The 18049-nt window shown below is 55.6% G+C and overlaps 1 protein-coding gene across 1 annotated transcript; it reads left to right on the top strand.

Moving 5' to 3' along the window:
• Positions 1–516: 516 nt before the first annotated feature.
• Positions 517–17884, top strand: Mybpc3 (myosin binding protein C3). The gene is made up of 34 exons (XM_074045233.1): positions 517–636; positions 1719–1985; positions 2656–2817; positions 2896–3003; positions 3090–3238; positions 3995–4112; positions 4589–4637; positions 4748–4777; positions 4928–4981; positions 5754–5771; positions 5988–6151; positions 7848–7980; positions 8215–8217; positions 8328–8452; positions 8533–8638; positions 8741–8907; positions 9271–9436; positions 10162–10268; positions 10394–10423; positions 11447–11586; positions 11775–11855; positions 12037–12196; positions 12658–12762; positions 12851–13039; positions 14338–14472; positions 14615–14782; positions 15419–15507; positions 15666–15861; positions 16074–16213; positions 16353–16512; positions 16595–16731; positions 17019–17205; positions 17406–17443; positions 17576–17884. Exons 1-33 carry the CDS (start codon positions 612–614, stop codon positions 17414–17416), a joined length of 3879 nt encoding a protein of 1292 aa, XP_073901334.1. The 5' UTR covers positions 517–611; the 3' UTR covers positions 17417–17443; positions 17576–17884.
• The last annotated feature ends 165 nt before the right edge of the window (positions 17885–18049 follow it).

Genomic DNA, 18049 nt, shown 5'->3' with positions numbered 1-18049 from the left:
AAGTCACATTATTTGTGATAATGTGGCCAAATACTAAGAATGAACATTGATTCCCCGTGTTCTACATGCCAGGTAGTGCCCTAAGTGGTTCCGTTTGTGAACCCACTTCATTTGTGTGATAATCCCATATGGTGAGTGCTGCCACCCTAGCCCATTTCACAGATGAGAAGACCAAGGCACTGCAAGATTAAAGAGCAACAGTGCTAGGACTTGGGTGGCCAGCCTCAGGGCCTGTGTGCACTGCCACCACCCAGCAAGTGCGCTTTTAATCCGTTAGCCAGGTTAAAGGCCTAGCACTCCTCCACTGCACAGTGTGTTGCCCCACATGAACAGACAGGGCTTGATGTATCCCCGAAGTCCACCAAAAGCTGGAGGGGCAAAAGCCATCAGATTCTATTGGGGGCTGGGGGAAGGACAATGTAGGCCTACCTTCTCCCTAGAGAGGCCTCAGCTGGATGGAATTTGTCTATATTTAGCAGGTGGCTGACAGGAGACAGATAAGCAGAGCTGAGGGGGGTGGGTCCTCATATATAGTGGGGAGGACAAGACCCCGCTCAGTCCATCCTTGGGTGGCCCATGCCTGCTTGGTGACTCGTGTGACCTCTCTCAAGATGCCTGAGCCAGGGAAGAAGCCAGGTAGCTAGCAGCCCAGGGCTGGGTTGGGTCTGAATGTGGGGCAGTGGGGGGTATACAGCTGGGGGGGAGGGTCGGGGGGGTGTTCTTGAGGGGGCTGGTGATGATGAGGCCTCTGCATCCCAGATGGGAAGGGACAGTCCTCCTTGGTCTTTTTTTTTCAATCCTGTTTCTTTTCCACCCCTCTGATGAGACTGAGGATAAACCCAGCATCAGGGGCACCAAGAGAGGACACAGTCAAGTCAGGAAGCACCCCCAGCCAACACCCCATTTTCAGAATGCACAGGACCTCTCCCAGCCTCCTCCCCCTTCTTCTGCAGTCAGGGTCACTGCAGACAGGACCCCAAGATTAGACTATACTTAAGCCAGCTCACTGCATGCCCTGGCATGCCCTGGCATGCCCTCTGCTCTCTGGGTCTTGGTTTCCCCACATTTCCAGGTGGGGGTGGGATGGTTCCTTACAGTTGTCAGATTATCTACTTCCTGGCCTGTACCCCTGGGACACTCATGCTAGGCATGACCTCCAGTTGAGGGTGACACAGCCCCTCTTCTCTAGGAGAGAATGGTCAAGAAGCCCCAAGGCCAAGGGCAGAGAAAACCCAAGGGCTGTGCTCTTGCCAAGGTTGTCCAGGGCAGGGATCCAGACCCCTGTCCCCTACCCCTCTTCCAGGCCAGCTTTATCTCCCTGCTGATTCTCAGCTTGAGGCCCTTGAAGGATAAATTTAGCCACATTCCAGGTAGGCAGAGTAGCTGCCCCCCCCCGCCAAGGGCTTGATGGTGGGGAAAGGGGCCATTAGGTAGAGGGGGTGGAGGGTCCAGAGGACATGCCAAGCAAAATTCTTGTGTGGCAGTTAGGCTCACAGCCCTGGCTCTTCCACTTACTGGCTGTGTGATTTTAGACAAGTCACTTAGCCCCTCTGGGCCTCAGTGTCCTCACCTGAGCAATAACTATAATCACTATACCTACCTCATAGAGCTGTTGGAATATTAAATGAGGTGATGTATGGAATGCGCTTATCACAGCATTTAGGGGTGGGGTGCACAGCCCAGCCAGAGGCCCCTGCAGCCTTCCTCTGGCTCTTCAGTGTCAGCCTTCAGCAAGAAGCCACGGTCAGTGGAGGTGACCCCAGGCAGCCCTGCCACATTCGAGGTGGAGACCGAGAAGGCAGGGGTGAAGGTGCGCTGGCAGCGGGAAGGCAGTGACATCAGCGCCAGTGACAAGTATGGCCTGGCAACCGAGGGCAGGCGGCACATGCTGACAGTGCGGAATGTGGGTCCTGCAGACCAGGGCTCCTATGCAGTCATAGCTGGCTTCTCCAAGGTCAAATTTGACCTCAAGGTCACAGAAGCAGGTAAGAGCTTAGTCAGCATCCCTGAGGCTTGTGCTTTGCAGAGGCAGTCCACACCTCCTGTCCCCAGAACAGGAGGTGCACTGAGCTTGCTGTCTTTGCCCTGGCTGTGCCCTACACTGGGAATGCCCTCTCCCTTCTGCAGCAAGACCTCTCTGAGAGCCCCAATCACCTCCCTGGCCTATTCCTGCCATTGTGGAGGTGGAAAAATACAGAGGCAAGCTGACATAGCTCATCCTCTGGCTGGAACCCCTGGGGTGTTGGTCACACACAGATGGTGAGGAGGCGGGCTGCGTGTGCTGGCAGGGGAAGCCCAGGAGGCCTGTGGGTGCCCAGGGAGCCCAGTCCAGCCTGTGGGGGCTGGGTGAGGCCAGGGCCTGGAGGGAGGTCAGAGCAGATGGATCTCAGAGCTGCTCAGGCAGACACTTGGGCATGGGAACAGACGGACTGTGAGGGCACGAAGGAGATGCAGGCTGGCTCCCCAGCTCAGTGTGAACTGCCTCTGAGAGGGGCCTGGGAACCAGGACGATATGGCTGGAAAAGACTTGAAATCTGTCATTCAAGTGAGATGCCTTGTAGACAGTGGGTGCATGATTCTGACAACTAGGAGAGAAAGAAGGCAGAGGAGAGGAGGGAGTCTCTGATTAGAAACTATGTCACTGTCCTACCCTAGCCCCTCCAGAGAAGGCAGAGCCTAGTTCAGCTCCACCTCCAGCTCCTGCTGAGGTTCCAGGAGCCTCCAGAGAAACTCCAGCTCCTGCTGAGGCCCTAGGAGCCCTTGGAGAAACTCCAGTCCCAACCACTGAGCTGGAAGGCAGCACCCCAAATCCCAAAGGTGAGAGGTGCTGGGCAAGAGAGACAAAGTCAGTGGGAAGGGTATCTCGGGACAGGTCTCAAAGGTCTTTGTTCACAGGGCCAAGCTCAGCAGCCCCCAATGGACCTGGCCCTGGGGGTCCTACAATCCCTGACGACCCTATCGGTCTCTTCGTAATGCGGCCTCAGGATGGCGAGGTGACCGTGGGTGAGTGTGGGTTGCTGGGCCCAGGGGTGGTGTGGAAAGGGAGGTAGCGGGGTGCCCCAGCACAGCCTGTCACCCACCTCTTGCAGGTGGCAGCATTACCTTCTCAGCCCGTGTGGCCGGAGCCAGCCTCCTAAAACCACCCATGGTCAAGTGGTTCAAGGGCAAGTGGGTGGACCTGAGCAGCAAGGTGGGCCAGCACCTGCAGCTGCATGACAGCTACGACCGGACCAGTAAGGTGGGCCTGTGGGGCCCTGGCATCGTGGGGACACACAAATGGAGGATAGGGAGAGCCTCTGGAAGTCACAAGGGGGGGCAAGGGGCGCCATCAGGCTGGAGGCACATAGGAGGTTCAAGGAAGGGACCTGGGTTGCCTGGGAGGCAGGTCGGGGGCCAGGTGCACACGGGGAAGAACTGTGGGGCATAGCCTGGGCCTTGGAGGATGTGAGTCCCAAGGGGGCCTTATGAAGTGGGGGAACTCAGGGAACTCAGGACTAGGACCACCAGAAAGCACAAGGAACACCAGCTAGTGAGGTTGTCAAGCCCCGGATACATGGGTAACCCTCAGGGATTAACCAAAAAAATTCCTCGCTGGATAGGCAAAGAAACTAAAGGAAAGGTGAAGTTGTTACTCCAAGGTCTCTCAAAGCCAGGCCAGACCATTAAGCCTTAAACTGCTTATGCTTTGACTCTCAGCCTCTGGCTTCTTTCAATCTCATGCAGTCCTGAGTCAGAAATGGAAGCCTCTAGCAGGGCAAGCCAACACGTTTAGAGCTGCACAAGCTGTGCACTGCACCAAACAACCCCCTCTTAAGTGGATGTCTTTTGCCTGTAGTCAGTTCAGATTTGCATTTTATCACAATCATGTGCAAGCTGATGGCAGTCAGTGGTTTTGAGAGGTAAAAATGCATACAAAAGCTCTGTGGGTTAACTGAACCCCGAGAGGAGAGAAGGCTGGTGGGTATTTGCCTCTTGCCCTGACACCTGCCTGCAGGTCTACCTGTTTGAGCTGCACATCACTGATGCTCAGGCCACCTCTGCTGGGGGCTACCGCTGCGAAGTGTCTACCAAGGACAAATTTGACAGCTGCAACTTCAACCTCACCGTCCATGGTGAGGGGGCCATGGTGTCTGTCCTGGGTTCATGGGGATCCTGGTTCCTGGGGCCTGCCTCCATCTTCCATACTGAGAATGTCTAGCCCTGGCTAGACATGACAGCCAACTCTGTGCCCAGCGCTGCTTGCATGGGCTGTGAAATAAATCCTTGAGGGCTTCCGGGAGGGGAGGGTGCAAGGACCAAGGACCAAGTCAGGATCCCATCTAGGGTGGGACTTGCTTTAGTCATTTTGATGCTCCTGCTTGCTGGCACAAGGCCTGACACCGGGTGAGTGTTTAGGAGCAGGTGAGGGTGAATTAAGGGATGACCACTGTAGGGGGCTGGGGACAATAAGCTGCCCCACCTCCCTGAAAGGCTGAGAAGATGGGATTCTGGGGGAGGTGCCCACCCTCAAGGGGTCATGGGCGGGTGCAGGGCTTCTCCCATGGCCCCCTCTGAAACCTTCCTGTCTCCTCCCTCTCTTTGGTCTCAGAGGCCGTTGGTCCCGGAGACCTGGACCTGCGATCAGCCTTCCGTCGCACGTGAGTGGCCCTCTGTCTTCAGAGGCTGGCCACCGGGGGAGCTGAAGTTTGGGGTTGTGGGCGGAGAGCAAGCTCCCTGGGCAGATGAAAACACTGTTTAACCCCCACAGGAGCCTGGGTGGAGCAGGTCGGCGAACCAGGTAGCCCTTCTCTGCCCTGTGCATGGACCCTGGGGTCTGAGATGAGCAAGAACCCAGGCTGGGTGGTGTTCCTTTGTCCCATTCTACCCTACCTCCCCAAGCCCCTTCCAGTCTCCTCCACTGCAGCCTCATGGGGGTTCCTTTTCATAGTGACAGCCACGAGGATGCTGGGATTCTGGACTTCAGCTCCCTGCTGAAGAAGAGGTGAGTTTGTGGGTATCATCCCCCAGGGCAGGTAGCAAGGCCCTATTTCAAATCCTGGCAATTGTGGCTTCCCAGCTGTGTGGTCCTGAGCAAGTCACTATGCCTCTCTGAGCCAGTTCCCTTGTCTGTCAAGTGTGGGAAGGAGTTAAAGGTCTCTGCAAATGTTACGTCCTTCAAACAACCATCCTCAGTATCCCCCACTGCACCTCACACTTGAGTTTACAATAGCTTACTTCAGTAGACTCCAGAGACCCAGAAGAAGCTGAGAGAGGGTCCCAAAGCCTCAGTGATCGTCTGTCCAGTCTGCCTTCCTAACTCATGTTCTCTTTCTGTTCTCTCCCTTCCTGTCCTGATCCCTCCTTTGTGGCTGATGTTGCTGTGGCCCAGAGAGTAAGGAACGGGTTTGAGACATTGGCACACAGGGCAGTGGCCAGGGCAGAGCTGACCTTTGGGATGGGTACCCATACCTGCCAGGGCTTGGTGAGACTCAGACAGTCCAAGGCGAGGCTCCCCACTGCCAGGGCAAGTCTCTGAGCCTCAGGGTGCTCCCCATTCCTCCATACTCAGCTGTCTGAGCTTAGGAAGAATAAGAAAAGGCAACGCACACCAGAGGTCCATCTCGGGCCTCTGGGGCATCAAATGTGGCCAGTAAATGTAGGGGTGCAGGGACAGGGAAGAAGGAGATGAAGGCCCATGGGTAGAGTCCCAGCCTTGATGGGGAGGTGCCCTGACCTTAATGTGTCCATTGCCCTTTCTGCCCTACCCGGAGCAGCAGTTTCCGGACCCCGCGGTGAGTACCCAACAAGCCCAGCACCCTTCTGTCCCCTCCTTCAAACAGGAGCCCCTCCCTAGCCTCAGCCCCCAGCCCACTTGGTCCCCACGCCTGGCCCAGGGCCTCTCCTCGGAAGGGAAGGGCAGCTGCAGCTCAGTGGTCCTGAGCCAGGAAGCCCCGCCATGGGAAGAGGGGAAAGGGCTACCCTGAGCTTCGGCATGGGCTGTGGGACAGGGACGCAAAGCTGGAGGCACCGCCAGAGGAGGACGTGTGGGAGATCCTGCGGCAGGCACCCCCGTCCGAGTATGAGCGCATCGCCTTCCAGCACGGTGTGACCGACCTGCGAGGCATGCTGAAAAGGCTCAAGGGCATGAAGCGAGATGAGAAGAAGAGCACAGGTTAGCCCTTCCTGCACACACACAGAAAGAGAAGAATCCAGTTTAGCCCAGACACTCACAAGAAAGGAGAGACCAGATTAAACTGCCCCCTTGAGTAGGAAAATGCAGGAATGTTCAAGTTAGCCCCTTTCCACACAGACAGATAACAAGGAGAACAAAGCTTAGCCCAGAGACAGCCAAGAAGAAAAGAACTGAGCACAAGCACCCCTCCTCATGAAGTAAAAATCTCTACCTGTCTCTGAAAAGCAACATAGCCTGGTTACACCTCCTCACATCCAAAGGACGAGGGAAGAGGCCAGCTCAGCCCAAAAATACAGAGGAGGGGAGCGTGCAGGTCCTGGTTAATCTTCCTGCCCTTCCTCCCAGGCAGGCCAAAGGAGGAGGGCCTAGCTAGTCCTTCCCTATCAAGGGTGGATATGAGCCAGGGACAGCGATGGCCTCGCCTGCTTTCTCCCTGCCATTTCCTGAGAGTCTAGCATAGCACCTGCACACAGAGAGTGCTCCATAAATGCTGACTGGTTGGAGGGGAGGGATCCACTTCCCTGCAGGAGGGTGGAGGGTGAGCCCCTCCCAACATACACAAAACACATGTGCTCATGTGGAAGGCAGGAGAGCAGGTGCCTCCCTGCCATCTCGTCTCAGCATCCTTAGCTCTCTACTTCCCTTCCAGTTGCTAGGTGGCCTGGCCCTGACCTGATAGTGGCTCCTTTGAAATCAGGAATCCCCTAGTGGCAGTGTTAGCCTCCAGACTGCTGGACCAGAGGCAACTGATCAAAGACCTGCAGGTGACAGGAGTCACCCCATGGGTCAGAGGAAGCCCTTGGGGACAGGGACATCTTGTAGTAGGAGTCATAATAGTGACAATAGTAAAAAGAGTAAATTTAGTGTAAACTAGGCATTAAGTGCTTTGTATAATTGCCTCATTTCTAATTCTCCCCGTACTACCTGGATATAGTCACTGTTATCATTTCCATTACAATTGAGGAAACTGAGGTACTGAGGGGTTAGGGAACAAGCCCACAGCCACAGAGCATCGGGCAATAGCTCTCTAGCCCCCTGCAGCTGGCTCCAGGCCCAGCTGGAGTGTCTGAGGGCTTGAGAGAGGGGGTCCTTCTGCTGCAGTCTGGTTTTACAAACACTAGAGGAGACATTGTGGGGAAGGCCAGGGCTCCAAACCTAGCTCTGTCACATACCTAGGGGGCCGATGACATGGGTCAGTCTCCATGCCTCTCTGAGCCCTGTCTCCCCACTTTCTGCTCCTCACCACCCTGCCACCCAGCAGCATGGGGCCCATGATATTGAGCTTGAGGGCTGGGTGGAACGAGGGCGGGGGTGGGGGCAGCTGGTAGGAGCAAAAAGTGAGGCTTGCAGTTAGAACAGAGTAAAGAAAAAGAGAAGGTACATTTGTCCCATCCCTGGTTCTCCTGAGAAGCTTCTGTCCTTCTGAAAGCTTCTGTCCCTGAGCTGAGCAGGTAAACAGAATCCAAGGAAGACAGGACAAAGACACACAGAGAGACAGGAAGCAGACAGACAGAGATAAGGAAACAGGGTCACTACAGAGATACAGAGAAGTGGAGGCAAGAAGGCACAGTAAGGTTGGTGGAGAACATGGGTGCCTGCCACAGCTGCTATGGCCAGGCCTGGGAGAACAGGGTGTGGACATGGGGGTGACCAGGAACTGAGGGGTGGCATTCAGCCTTTCAGAAGAAGCTGGAGCCAGCTTACCAGGTGAGCAAGGGTCACAAGATCCGGCTGACCGTGGAGCTGGCCGACCCTGATGCTGAGGTCAAGTGGCTGAAGAATGGACAGGAGATCCAGATGAGTGGCAGGTGCGGGAGGGCTGGGTGGGGTCTGGAGGGCTGGGGGTGTGGGAGTGTGGTCACACTGCCCAGCCTCTCTGTCCACAGGGGATTTCTTTGTCTTTGGCTCCCAGTCCCCATCACTCCCCCCATTTCTCCCTCTCCCTGGGTCGAATTCCCCATCTTTCTGACCCTGACTGTCTCTGTCCATCTCTCTCACTTCCTCACGTGGTGAAACCTGCAATGGCCCCTTCTGTTCTGCAGCAAGTAAGTCCCCTCCTGGACTGCCTGGGGGTGGAGCACGAGGATTGGGATGGGACATCAGGCCCAGGAGTAGCCTCTGCAGCCCTCCTGACATTCTTTATCGCCCTGCCTAGGTACATCTTCGAGTCCATCGGCGCCAAGCGCACCCTGACCATCAGCCAGTGCTCGCTGGCGGACGACGCAGCCTACCAGTGCGTGGTGGGCAGTGAGAAGTGCAGCACAGAGCTCTTTGTCAAAGGTGAGCTGAGGACCAGGGTCCCAGGGAGGGAAAGGGATGCCCACAGAGAGCCCACCCTCACACTGTCCCTGCCTGGACAGAGCCCCCAGTGTTGATCACACGCCCCCTGGAGGACCAGCTGGTGATGGTGGGACAGCGGGTGGAGTTTGAATGTGAAGTGTCTGAGGAGGGGGCCCAGGTCAAATGGTGAGTGCCTGGGCATGGGGGCACAAGGCAGGGATGGGGGTGAGGACGGGGGGACATCTGTGCATAGGAGGCCACAGCCCTTGCTATCTGCCCACTGGCCAGGCTGAAGGACGGGGTGGAGCTGACCCGGGAGGAGACCTTCAAATACCGGTTCAAGAAGGACGGGCGGAAACACCACCTGATTATCAATGAGGCGATGCTGGAGGACGCAGGGCACTATGCACTGTGCACTAGTGGGGGCCAGGCGCTGGCTGAGCTCATTGTGCAGGGTGAGGACCTGGAGTGGGTGAGGGATTGGGCAAACCTGGGATCAAGGCCAGTGTGACCTTGGGTAAGTCACTTGGACACCCCGAGCCTTGACTTTCCCATCTGTAAAATGGGAAGTGCTGAAGTGACCACTTCCTCCTATGTGTTGGAGGGTCACAGAGGCCTGATCAGTGTCACCCTTATCCCCCGCCCCCCGCTGAACACCTGGGGTTCCTTGTGTACACTACACCATCACAGGCACACACGTCACGTGTTTTCACGTGTACCCAGCTACTTGCACACCATCACCCTCCAGCCCACAAGATCCCAACCAGGATCCACAGACCCCCACTCTCCCAAACTCACTGGCTGTGGCCGCCCTCCAGAGAAAAAGCTGGAGGTGTACCAGAGCATCGCGGACCTGGCAGTGGGCGCCAAGGACCAGGCCGTGTTCAAATGTGAGGTCTCAGATGAGAATGTGCGGGGCGTGTGGCTGAAGAACGGGAAGGAGCTGGTGCCTGATAACCGAATAAAGGTGTCCCACATTGGGCGGTGAGTGTGTGGGGCAGGCAGAGACAGAGACATGCAGAGGGAGGGGGAGGAAAAGACAGGCCAAGGAGACAGACACAGGATAGCCCAAGATGGGCAGAAAGAAAAAGAGACAAGAAAGTAGAAATAATGTTGAAAGAGAGAGAAGCATTTACAGAGCGAGTCCGCTGGAGACACAGAGAGCAGAGGTACAAACAAGTGTGAGACAGAGACAAGATCAGGCACTCTTGCCCTTCCCCCATCCCATAACCAGGAAGGGCAGGAGGCCATGTAGGAGGCGGCTCTGGTCAGAGGCCCACTCTCTCCCACCTCTGCCTCATCCCAGAGCATCTGGGCCGGACGTGCTGGACTCCAGTTCATAGAGATTACTGCGACCAGCCCTTGCCTGGTCTCCAAGGGGCCAGCCATGGTGACACTCTGTAGACATCACTTCTGTACTACCTACCTCTGAAAACATGTGAGGGAGCTGGAAAATGCAAAAATAGAGAAAGAAACCACTTTTTATGGGGCTGGAGTGGAGTGGCTCAAGTGGTTGAGCACCTGCCTAGCAAGCATGAGGCCCTGAGTTCAAACCCCAGTACCACCAAAAAAAAAAAAAAAGAGAAACCACTTTTTAAAAAACAAGGACATAGGACAAGGCACAGTCTGCTGGAACCCTGGACTGGGTGTCCCACAAGAATAGGGTTGAGTGGCCTGATGGGGTCCTCTGAGCCACCCCTGCCCTGTAGGGTCCACAAACTGACCATTGATGATGTCACACCTGCTGATGAGGCCGACTACAGTTTTGTGCCTGAGGGCTTTGCCTGCAACCTGTCAGCTAAACTCCACTTCATGGGTGAGCTGGTACCGGGGTGTAGGGGTGTAGGGGTATAGGGGTGTGAGGGTGTGGTGGGGGCCAGGAGCCCCTGTGGCTGGACCCAGTCTTTGCCTTGGTGCCATTTATTCCTCCTCCTTTTGCAGAGGTCAAGATTGACTTCGTGCCCAGGCAAGGTGAGTTTCAGGATCCCTGTGTGCCCCCTTCCCTCTACCCCACCCCAGCATCTCCTCTCTATTCCAGGGAAGAGCAAAAAAGCTCGCAGAGTTAGGGACCTGAGGCCTGGTTCTGCCACCCATGACCACGGGCCAATTATAACCTCTCTGGCCTCGGTTTTTTCATCTCTGAAATGGGGGTGTTCAATAGTGTGCCTCCATAGGGTGGCCATGAAGATGAGCTGAGGTAATGCATGAGAGATGTCAAGTGGTGTCACAGATGTGAGGTCTTACTATCACACCTTTTCTTCTTTTGGAAGTACCTTTCCTGCTTTTAGCTACTAATCAGAACTTTCAGAATTCTAACTTCAAAACAGTCCAGGTTGAGGCCTGCTCTGCAGTTTCCAAACTGGATTCGCTGAACACTGTTAACCCCTTAAAGAAAGGGTTCCTGGTGAAATAAGTTTGGGACACACTGAGCACCTGATCCACCTCCAACTGATTCAGAAGGGGCACTAATGTGTTGGAGGGACTGAAAAATCTAGCAGTGAAGGAACATGCTGGGCTTTGTTTAACCCAAGTTTTCCTAATTTGGCTGTGGAAACCTTAGTATTTTTTTCTGGCAGGATATTGGTGTTCCTCCAAACACAGGGTGTGAAATGCTAGGTGATCTGAATATTACAAATCTCCCAGAGCACTTCCTGGGCTGATGGAAAGTTGTAGATCTTGTTTGTGTTGGTGGTTACACAAGTTTTTGACATTTGTCAAAAATCATGACTGCCATAGTCTCAGTACATAGGAGGCTGATGCAGGAGGATCAAAAGTATGGGCCAGCCTGGGCTACAGAGTGAGACCCAGTCTCAGAAAAACCAAAAAGAAACCAACAAATTGATAACAAAGCAACAATCAGGAACCTGGGCTCCCAATCCCCCCCGGCCCCAGTGACCTGTGCTCTTCCCAGTTTCCTCCCCACAGACCCCCCCATTCCTGGGCCTAGCCCCCTGCCCTTTCTCTGACCTATGTCATCTACCCCACCGCCCCCAGAACCTCCCAAGATCCACCTAGACTGCCCAGGCCGTACACCAGACACCATTGTGGTTGTGGCTGGAAACAAGCTACGCCTGGATGTCCCTATCTCTGGGGATCCTGCTCCCACTGTGATCTGGCAGAAGACCATCTCACAGGTACTATGGCTCTCTCTTCAGTTTTCCCATCTGTAAGATGGGTGTATACTCACAGCTGACCAGCTACTGGGAGCATACAGGTTCCGCTGGCCAGGCCAGGCAGAGCAGGGTCAGGTGGAAGGAAAAACAGAGGGGCCCTCCAGGCTGAGTCAGCCCCTCTGCCCCACTTCTGTCCTTTTCTGTTTCAGGGGAAGAAAGCCTCAGCTGGGCCAGCTTCTGACGTCCCAGAAGACACAGGTGCCAGCGAAGAGTGGCTGTTTGATAAGAAGGTGAGTGAGGCTGAAGGCAGAACTTGACTCGTTGTCCTCTGTCATATCTTCAGTGTCCACCCCTGTGCAAGGACCCCAGTGCCCTGTCCACCTTAGGTGCCACATTGAGATTTTTGAACCAGATGCTTACATGGATGCAGCTCCCCTCAGGCTGTGCCCTGTCCCTAACTCTCCCCTTCAGCTGCTGTGTGAGACGGAGGGCCGGGTACGTGTGGAAACCACCAAGGACCGCAGCATTTTTACAGTTGAGGGGGCAGAAAAGGAAGATGAGGGTGTCTACACTGTCACCGTGAAGAACCCGGTAGGCGAGGACCAGGTCAACCTCACAGTCAAAGTCATCGGTGAGACCAGCTGGGGTCCAGACCAGAGAACATGGAGGGGCAACCCCAGGAAGGGCCCATACAGTCACTCATTCAGTCATTCAGCAAACATCACCAGGCATACTCTGAGCCAGGCAATAGAAATGAATGTGCCACTTTAGAGGGAGATGGAAGCATAAATGTCATTTCCTATGGCACAGAGCAGAGTGTGAAGTGCTATGGGAGCACGGAGCAATCCCCTGTCCCTGGGGACGAGGGGCAAAGTCTGTAGGAGGCTGAGAAGTGGGGGAAGGGCATGCCAGGTAGAGGAGGCAGACTGAAGCTGGTAGATGGGTGAGTATGGGCAGTTGGGAGCCATAAAAAGTTAAGCAGTGAAAGCTTCAGGTTCTAGAAAGACCGCTTTGGTTCTGCAGCTGTGGATTGGGGTTGGTGAGGGGATGAGCAACATTGCCAAGGGCGACATGGGTTCCCCGCCCCTGCAGACGTGCCAGATGCTCCTGCGGCCCCCGAGATCAGCGACGTGGGCGAGGACTCCTGCACGGTGCGGTGGGAGCCGCCTGCCTACGACGGCGGGCAGCCGATCCTGGGTGAGCGCAGGGCGCGGGGCGCGGGGCGCGGGCGGCGAGGGCGGCGAGGGCCTGTGCCCGGCCCCGAGCTCCCATCTCCCCTCCCCAGGCTACATCCTGGAGCGCAAGAAGAAGAAGAGCTACCGCTGGATGCGGCTCAACTTCGACCTGCTGCAGGAGCTGAGCCACGAGGCGCGGCGCATGATCGAGGGCGTGGCCTACGAGATGCGCGTCTACGCCGTCAACGCGGTGGGCGTGTCCAGGCCGAGCCCCGCCTCCCAGCCCTTCATGCCCGTCGGTGAGCCTGAGCCGGGCGCCGCCGCGCCCACGGCCGGGTAACAGCTGCTGCTCTGCTGTTAGGCAGCCGCCACGCCGAGACATTGCATCCATGGTCTCTTCTGATGCTCGGTCGGGGAGGAAACTGAGGCTGGGAGACCATCACCCAGCTGAGACAGTATAGCCCGGGTGACTTTTTGAGCCTTACTTTCTCATCTGTGAGAAATAATGACGCGACTTCATAGACAGTTGTTAGGATCAGATGAGATCATCAGGGCATACAGCTGGTGCTCAATACATGCAGCCTGTTCCCTGTCTCCCACTCCCTCCAGCCCAGGGTTTGTCATATGTGGGATGGGGCAAGGCCTGAGGTGCAAGATCCCTCGAGGTGTGGTTTGCACAGCCAGCTCCTTGATCCCTAGGAGGCCACCTGAAATCCTCGTTCTCCTGAGGATCAGTTTCCTGATCTTTCTGATCTGTGTACCGTGACTGGGAGAGTGGGGCAGATGCTAAAGGTGTGGCAGGGCGCTTGACACCTGGCCTTACAAGGGTGTGTGGGTGGAGGCTGGGAACGGAGTTGTCCCAGCTTGGGGAAATGGCGGGAAACCAGGGGTGCCTGTCAGGGGACAATGCAGGCCTACCTTCTTAGGAAGTGACTTCATGTTTTATACTAACTCGTGTGTGTGTGTGTGTGTGTGTGTGTGTGTGTGTGTGTGTGTGTGTTTGGCAGTACTAGGGTTTGAACTCAGGGCCTCTTGTTTGCTAGGCAGGTGCTCTACTACTAGTCACTCTGCCAGCCCTTTTTTGTGTTGAGTCTTTTCTAGATAGGGTCTCACACACTATTCACCTAGGCTGGACTTGAACCACGATCCTCCTAGTCTCTGCCTTCTGAGTAGCTAGGATTATAAGTATGAGCACTGGTGCCCAGCTCTTTTTTTGTGTGGTGCTGGAGTTTGAGTTCAGGGCTCATGCATTTTAGGCAAGAGCTCTTAACAATTGAGTAACACTATCAGTCTTTTTTTTCCCTTAAATTACATTTATAGCATTTCCTACACTGAAAGAGGTAGTTCCTTATAAATATCCTTGTGAGTTCTTTGTTGCCTTTTCCTATTTAGATCTTTCTTTCATAATTGCCATTGCTGTTTGTAAGTCAGTCTAGAGATGTCTTTTAATGGGAGTCCAAGTATTCCCAAAAGTGCTTGAGAGGTGGCAGAAAGGGATGTCCTGCCTACGAGGCTGGCGGGCAGTTGAGGGTCTGGGTTACTCCAGCTTCCGGCTGGAGTAGACTCTCTCAGAGCCTCTCTGAGCCCTTCCTTGCAGGCCCTCCTGGTGAACCCACCCACCTGGCAGTGGAGGATATGTCTGACACCACGGTCTCGCTCAAGTGGAGGCCTCCAGAGCGCATGGGCGCAGGTGGTCTGGACGGCTACAGTGTGGAGTACTGCCAGGAGGGCTGTGAGTGCCCTGCAGAGGCTGTACCCGCTCCCAGACCAGCCCCTGCCCCTGCTGGGCCCCAGACAGTCTTCAAGGGGTGGGCAGTGGGAAGAGACCCAATGCTGACACAGCCTGTGGTTGCTTTCCCCCGTGTCCACCCCAGACTCAGAGTGGGTGGCTGCCCTGCAGGGGCTGACAGAGCACACGTCATTACTGGTGAAGGACCTGCCCACTGGGGCTCGGTTACTGTTCCGCGTTCGGGCGCATAATGTGACAGGGCCTGGAGGCCCTGTCACCACCAAGGAGCCTGTGACAGTGCAGGAGATACTACGTGAGTGCCCCCTTGCACACAGCCACAAGACCTGCCACTGACCCCCTCTTCCCCCAGGTCCTTGGTGTCTAGTGGAGGTGGAGATAGTCAGGGAGACCCTGCTAGAGGGACAGGCTGCATGCTGGGCAGAGACAGGAAGGTTCAGGGCCTTCATCCATGCCTAGGGCTCAACAGGTGGGCATTACCCATATCCTTTTGAGGTCAGATGGAGCCATCTGGGATAGACTTCTCATTCCTCTGTCCTTGTCTAACAAAGGATTGATCACGTAAGAACTAATGATTCTCCAGGTTAGAAAGAGACAACAAATAGGTGGGAACAGCACAGGGCATAGGGTCTGAAAGCCTAGATTGCAGCCTGGCCTGTGACTTACCAGTTGTGTGATCACAAGTGGCTTACCCTCTCTGATCCCTGTCTTCTTAAAGTCATGTGTTAAACCTCAGGAGGAAGCAGGAGCTTCGTTAACCATTGGGGACTGGGTAGACAAGTTGCTGTAGATTAGGAGGGCGGGGTCCAGGGCAGCTTTCTTCTTAGCTATAGCTCTCTGGGCCCTGCATCAAGACAGAGTGGTGCTGTGGGGCTCCTCAGGGTTGGAGCCATGGAGGACCCTCTCTCAGCCACCTGCTGTGTATCCACAGAACGGCCACGATTGCAGCTGCCCAGGCACCTGCGCCAGACCATCCAGAGGAAGGTTGGGGAGCCTGTGAACCTCCTTATTCCTTTCCAGGTAGCTCAGCCCCTTCCTTGTCCTAAGGGGAAGGCTACAATGGAAGGTCTGTCACAGAGCTGACCAGACCCTGAAGCTTTACCCACATATGTGTGGCTGAGGTAGTGGATGGCCCTTGGGGAGAGCCAGGCTCAGGGTGGAGCTGTCCCTCCCTGTAGGGCAAGCCTCGGCCTCAGGTGACCTGGACCAAAGAGGGGCAGCCACTGGCAGGTGAGGAGGTGAGCGTCCGCAACAGCTCCACAGACACCATCCTGTTCATCCGGGCTGCCTGCCGCACCCACTCAGGCACCTACCAGGTGACAGTGCGCATCGAGAACATGGAGGACAAAGCCACGCTGGTCCTGCAGATCGTGGGTGCGTGGCCCTATGGCATTCCTCGGAGCCCACTCATCTGTCCTTGAGCTGCGCTGCTGAGGCTCAGGAACAAGCCTGGAGACCAATCCAGAGAGTCCCAATTTCCAGCCCAGAGCCCCTGCAGAAGGTGGCAGGCTAGAGGGAGGGACTCCTGGAAGCTGGTGTCCCCCGGACAAGTGGTGTGGTGATCCAGCCAGATCTGTCTCCCACAGACAAGCCAAGTCCTCCCCAGGATATTCGGGTCACTGATTCTTGGGGTTTCAGTGTGGCTCTGGAGTGGAAGCCACCCCAGGATGATGGCAACACAGAAATCTGGGGTTACATAGTACAGAAAGCTGATAAGAAGACCATGGTGAGCCTGGGGGCTTGGGCCCCCATAGTCCCTGTCTACCCGCCCCGATGATTGGTTCCCTCCGCAGTAGAGGTGGAGGCTACTGGTATTCCCCTGGCAGGGGTCCCCAGAAATTCCCTTCTTCCCTCACGTCCTTCAGGAGTGGTTCACTGTCTTGGAGCACTACCGCCGCACCCACTGTGTGGTGTCAGAGCTCATCGTTGGCAATGGCTATTACTTTCGGGTCTTCAGCCATAACATGGTAGGTCCCAGTGACACAGCTGCCACCACCAAGGAACCTGTCTTTATTCCCAAACCAGGTACTGTACCTTTCCTTCTACCCAGGGAAGCCAGGGCAGGGAGGGGAGCCCTCTTAGTATCAAGTCTGACTGTTGTCAACAGGCATCACATATGAGCCACCCAAATACAAAACTCTGGACTTCTCCGAGGCCCCAAGCTTCACCCAGCCCCTGGCGAACCGCTCGGTCATTGCAGGCTACAACACTGTACTCTGCTGTGCTGTCCGGGGTACACCCAAGGTAGGGACTTCAGGCCCTGGTCCAGGTTGACAAGGAGGCAGGGCTCTTGGGTCGTACTTTGGAGCAGTCCTCTTCCCAGCCTGTGCCCTGTCTTCACTCCACCTCTGGGTATCTGCCATCTTTCTTTAAGAGGGTGTTGGCACTCTGTTGGTTTTGTTCATTCCCAGCCTTGGACCTAGTTTGGGACTCCAGTGGAAGTCCCCAGAGCAGAAATAATGCCAGTCTCTAGGTTCCCTGCAGATACCGCACTAAAATGCTTTCTCTCCCTCCCTGTACCTAATTTATAGCCCAAGATTTCCTGGTTCAAGAATGGCCTGGACTTGGGAGAAAATGCCCGCTTCCGCATGCTCAGCAAGCAAGGAGTGCTGACCCTGGAGATCCGGAAGCCTTGCCTCTTTGATGGCGGTGTCTATGTCTGCAGGGCCACCAACTTGCAGGGTGAGGCACAGTGTGAGTGCCGCCTAGAGGTGCGAGGTGAGTGCCTGTTGGGTGAGGGCTTGGGAGGTGGAGAGATCAGGGTGGTGGCAGGAGCCCTGGCCTTGGCTGTGCTGTCCTGGCCCATGCAGCAGCACTGGCCCTGGCCTGTTGTATGGGCCCTGGCATTTGGAGTGGGTATTGGTCCTGGCTTCTGGAAGGCTAGGAAAGTACATGGTATGGCTCTTTTCCTCTTCCAGTGCCTCAGTGACCAGGCTGGCTCCCTAGGGATGGCCAGGTATGTTCTCCAACCACCCTGCTAACCTAGGCCTGAGTCAGAGGCTGAACCCTGGCCCTTGGTCCAGGGGTGGCCATCAGGAAACAGGGTGCAGGAGACCTCAGTTCACTAACAAGAAAGCCTGTGTTGCAGGTACACCGGATGCCAACCCATGTGCCAGAAGCCTGGAGGGAACCTGCAGAAGCCCTCTTCCTGCCACTGGATGTGTGTGTGTGCAAGTGTGCCCTGGATGGGGCTGGGGAGGATAGGGAGGGCAGCAGTTATGACGGTCAGCCGGGGAGCTCTGTGCACACTGATTTCACAGCTCCCTAGGGGCTCGTGGATCCTTGGGTGCCAAGTAAAGAGGCTTAGGAAGTGGTGGCTGGGGGCAGGCCCTTATGGCTGACTTGTCTTCTCAATGTATAAGAGCAATAAAAGCTCAGTGTGGTCACTGAGAATTGATGCTTCTTGTCCAATGTGCTCATTTTCACAGAAAGGCATGGGACACTTGCTTGATCACACAAGCATTCTGTTTCCCAGATGACTACTCAAGACCCAAACAGGACTCCTCAATTTGTGAAACATTAGCACTAGAAGGGGCCTCAGTCTTCTTCACATATTCATTCT

The sequence above is a fragment of the Castor canadensis genome, chromosome 1, assembly GCF_047511655.1.
Source record: "Castor canadensis chromosome 1, mCasCan1.hap1v2, whole genome shotgun sequence".
NCBI classification, from domain to species: Eukaryota; Metazoa; Chordata; class Mammalia; order Rodentia; family Castoridae; genus Castor; species Castor canadensis.
Note: the sequence above shows the minus strand (reverse complement) of the source record. Positions and strands in the feature narration are given on the sequence as shown.

What these genes read in the sequence shown, in the direction of transcription:
- Mybpc3 (XM_074045233.1), top strand. Translation starts at nt 612, where the DNA reads ATGCCTGAGCCAGGGAAGAAGCCAG. An exon ending in CTTCAACCTCACCGTCCATG is followed by an intron (nt 4,113 to 4,588) that starts GTGAGGGGGCCA and finishes CTTTGGTCTCAG; the next exon opens with AGGCCGTTGGTCCCGGAGAC. An exon ending in ACCTCCTTATTCCTTTCCAG is followed by an intron (nt 15,508 to 15,665) that starts GTAGCTCAGCCC and finishes CCCTCCCTGTAG; the next exon opens with GGCAAGCCTCGGCCTCAGGT.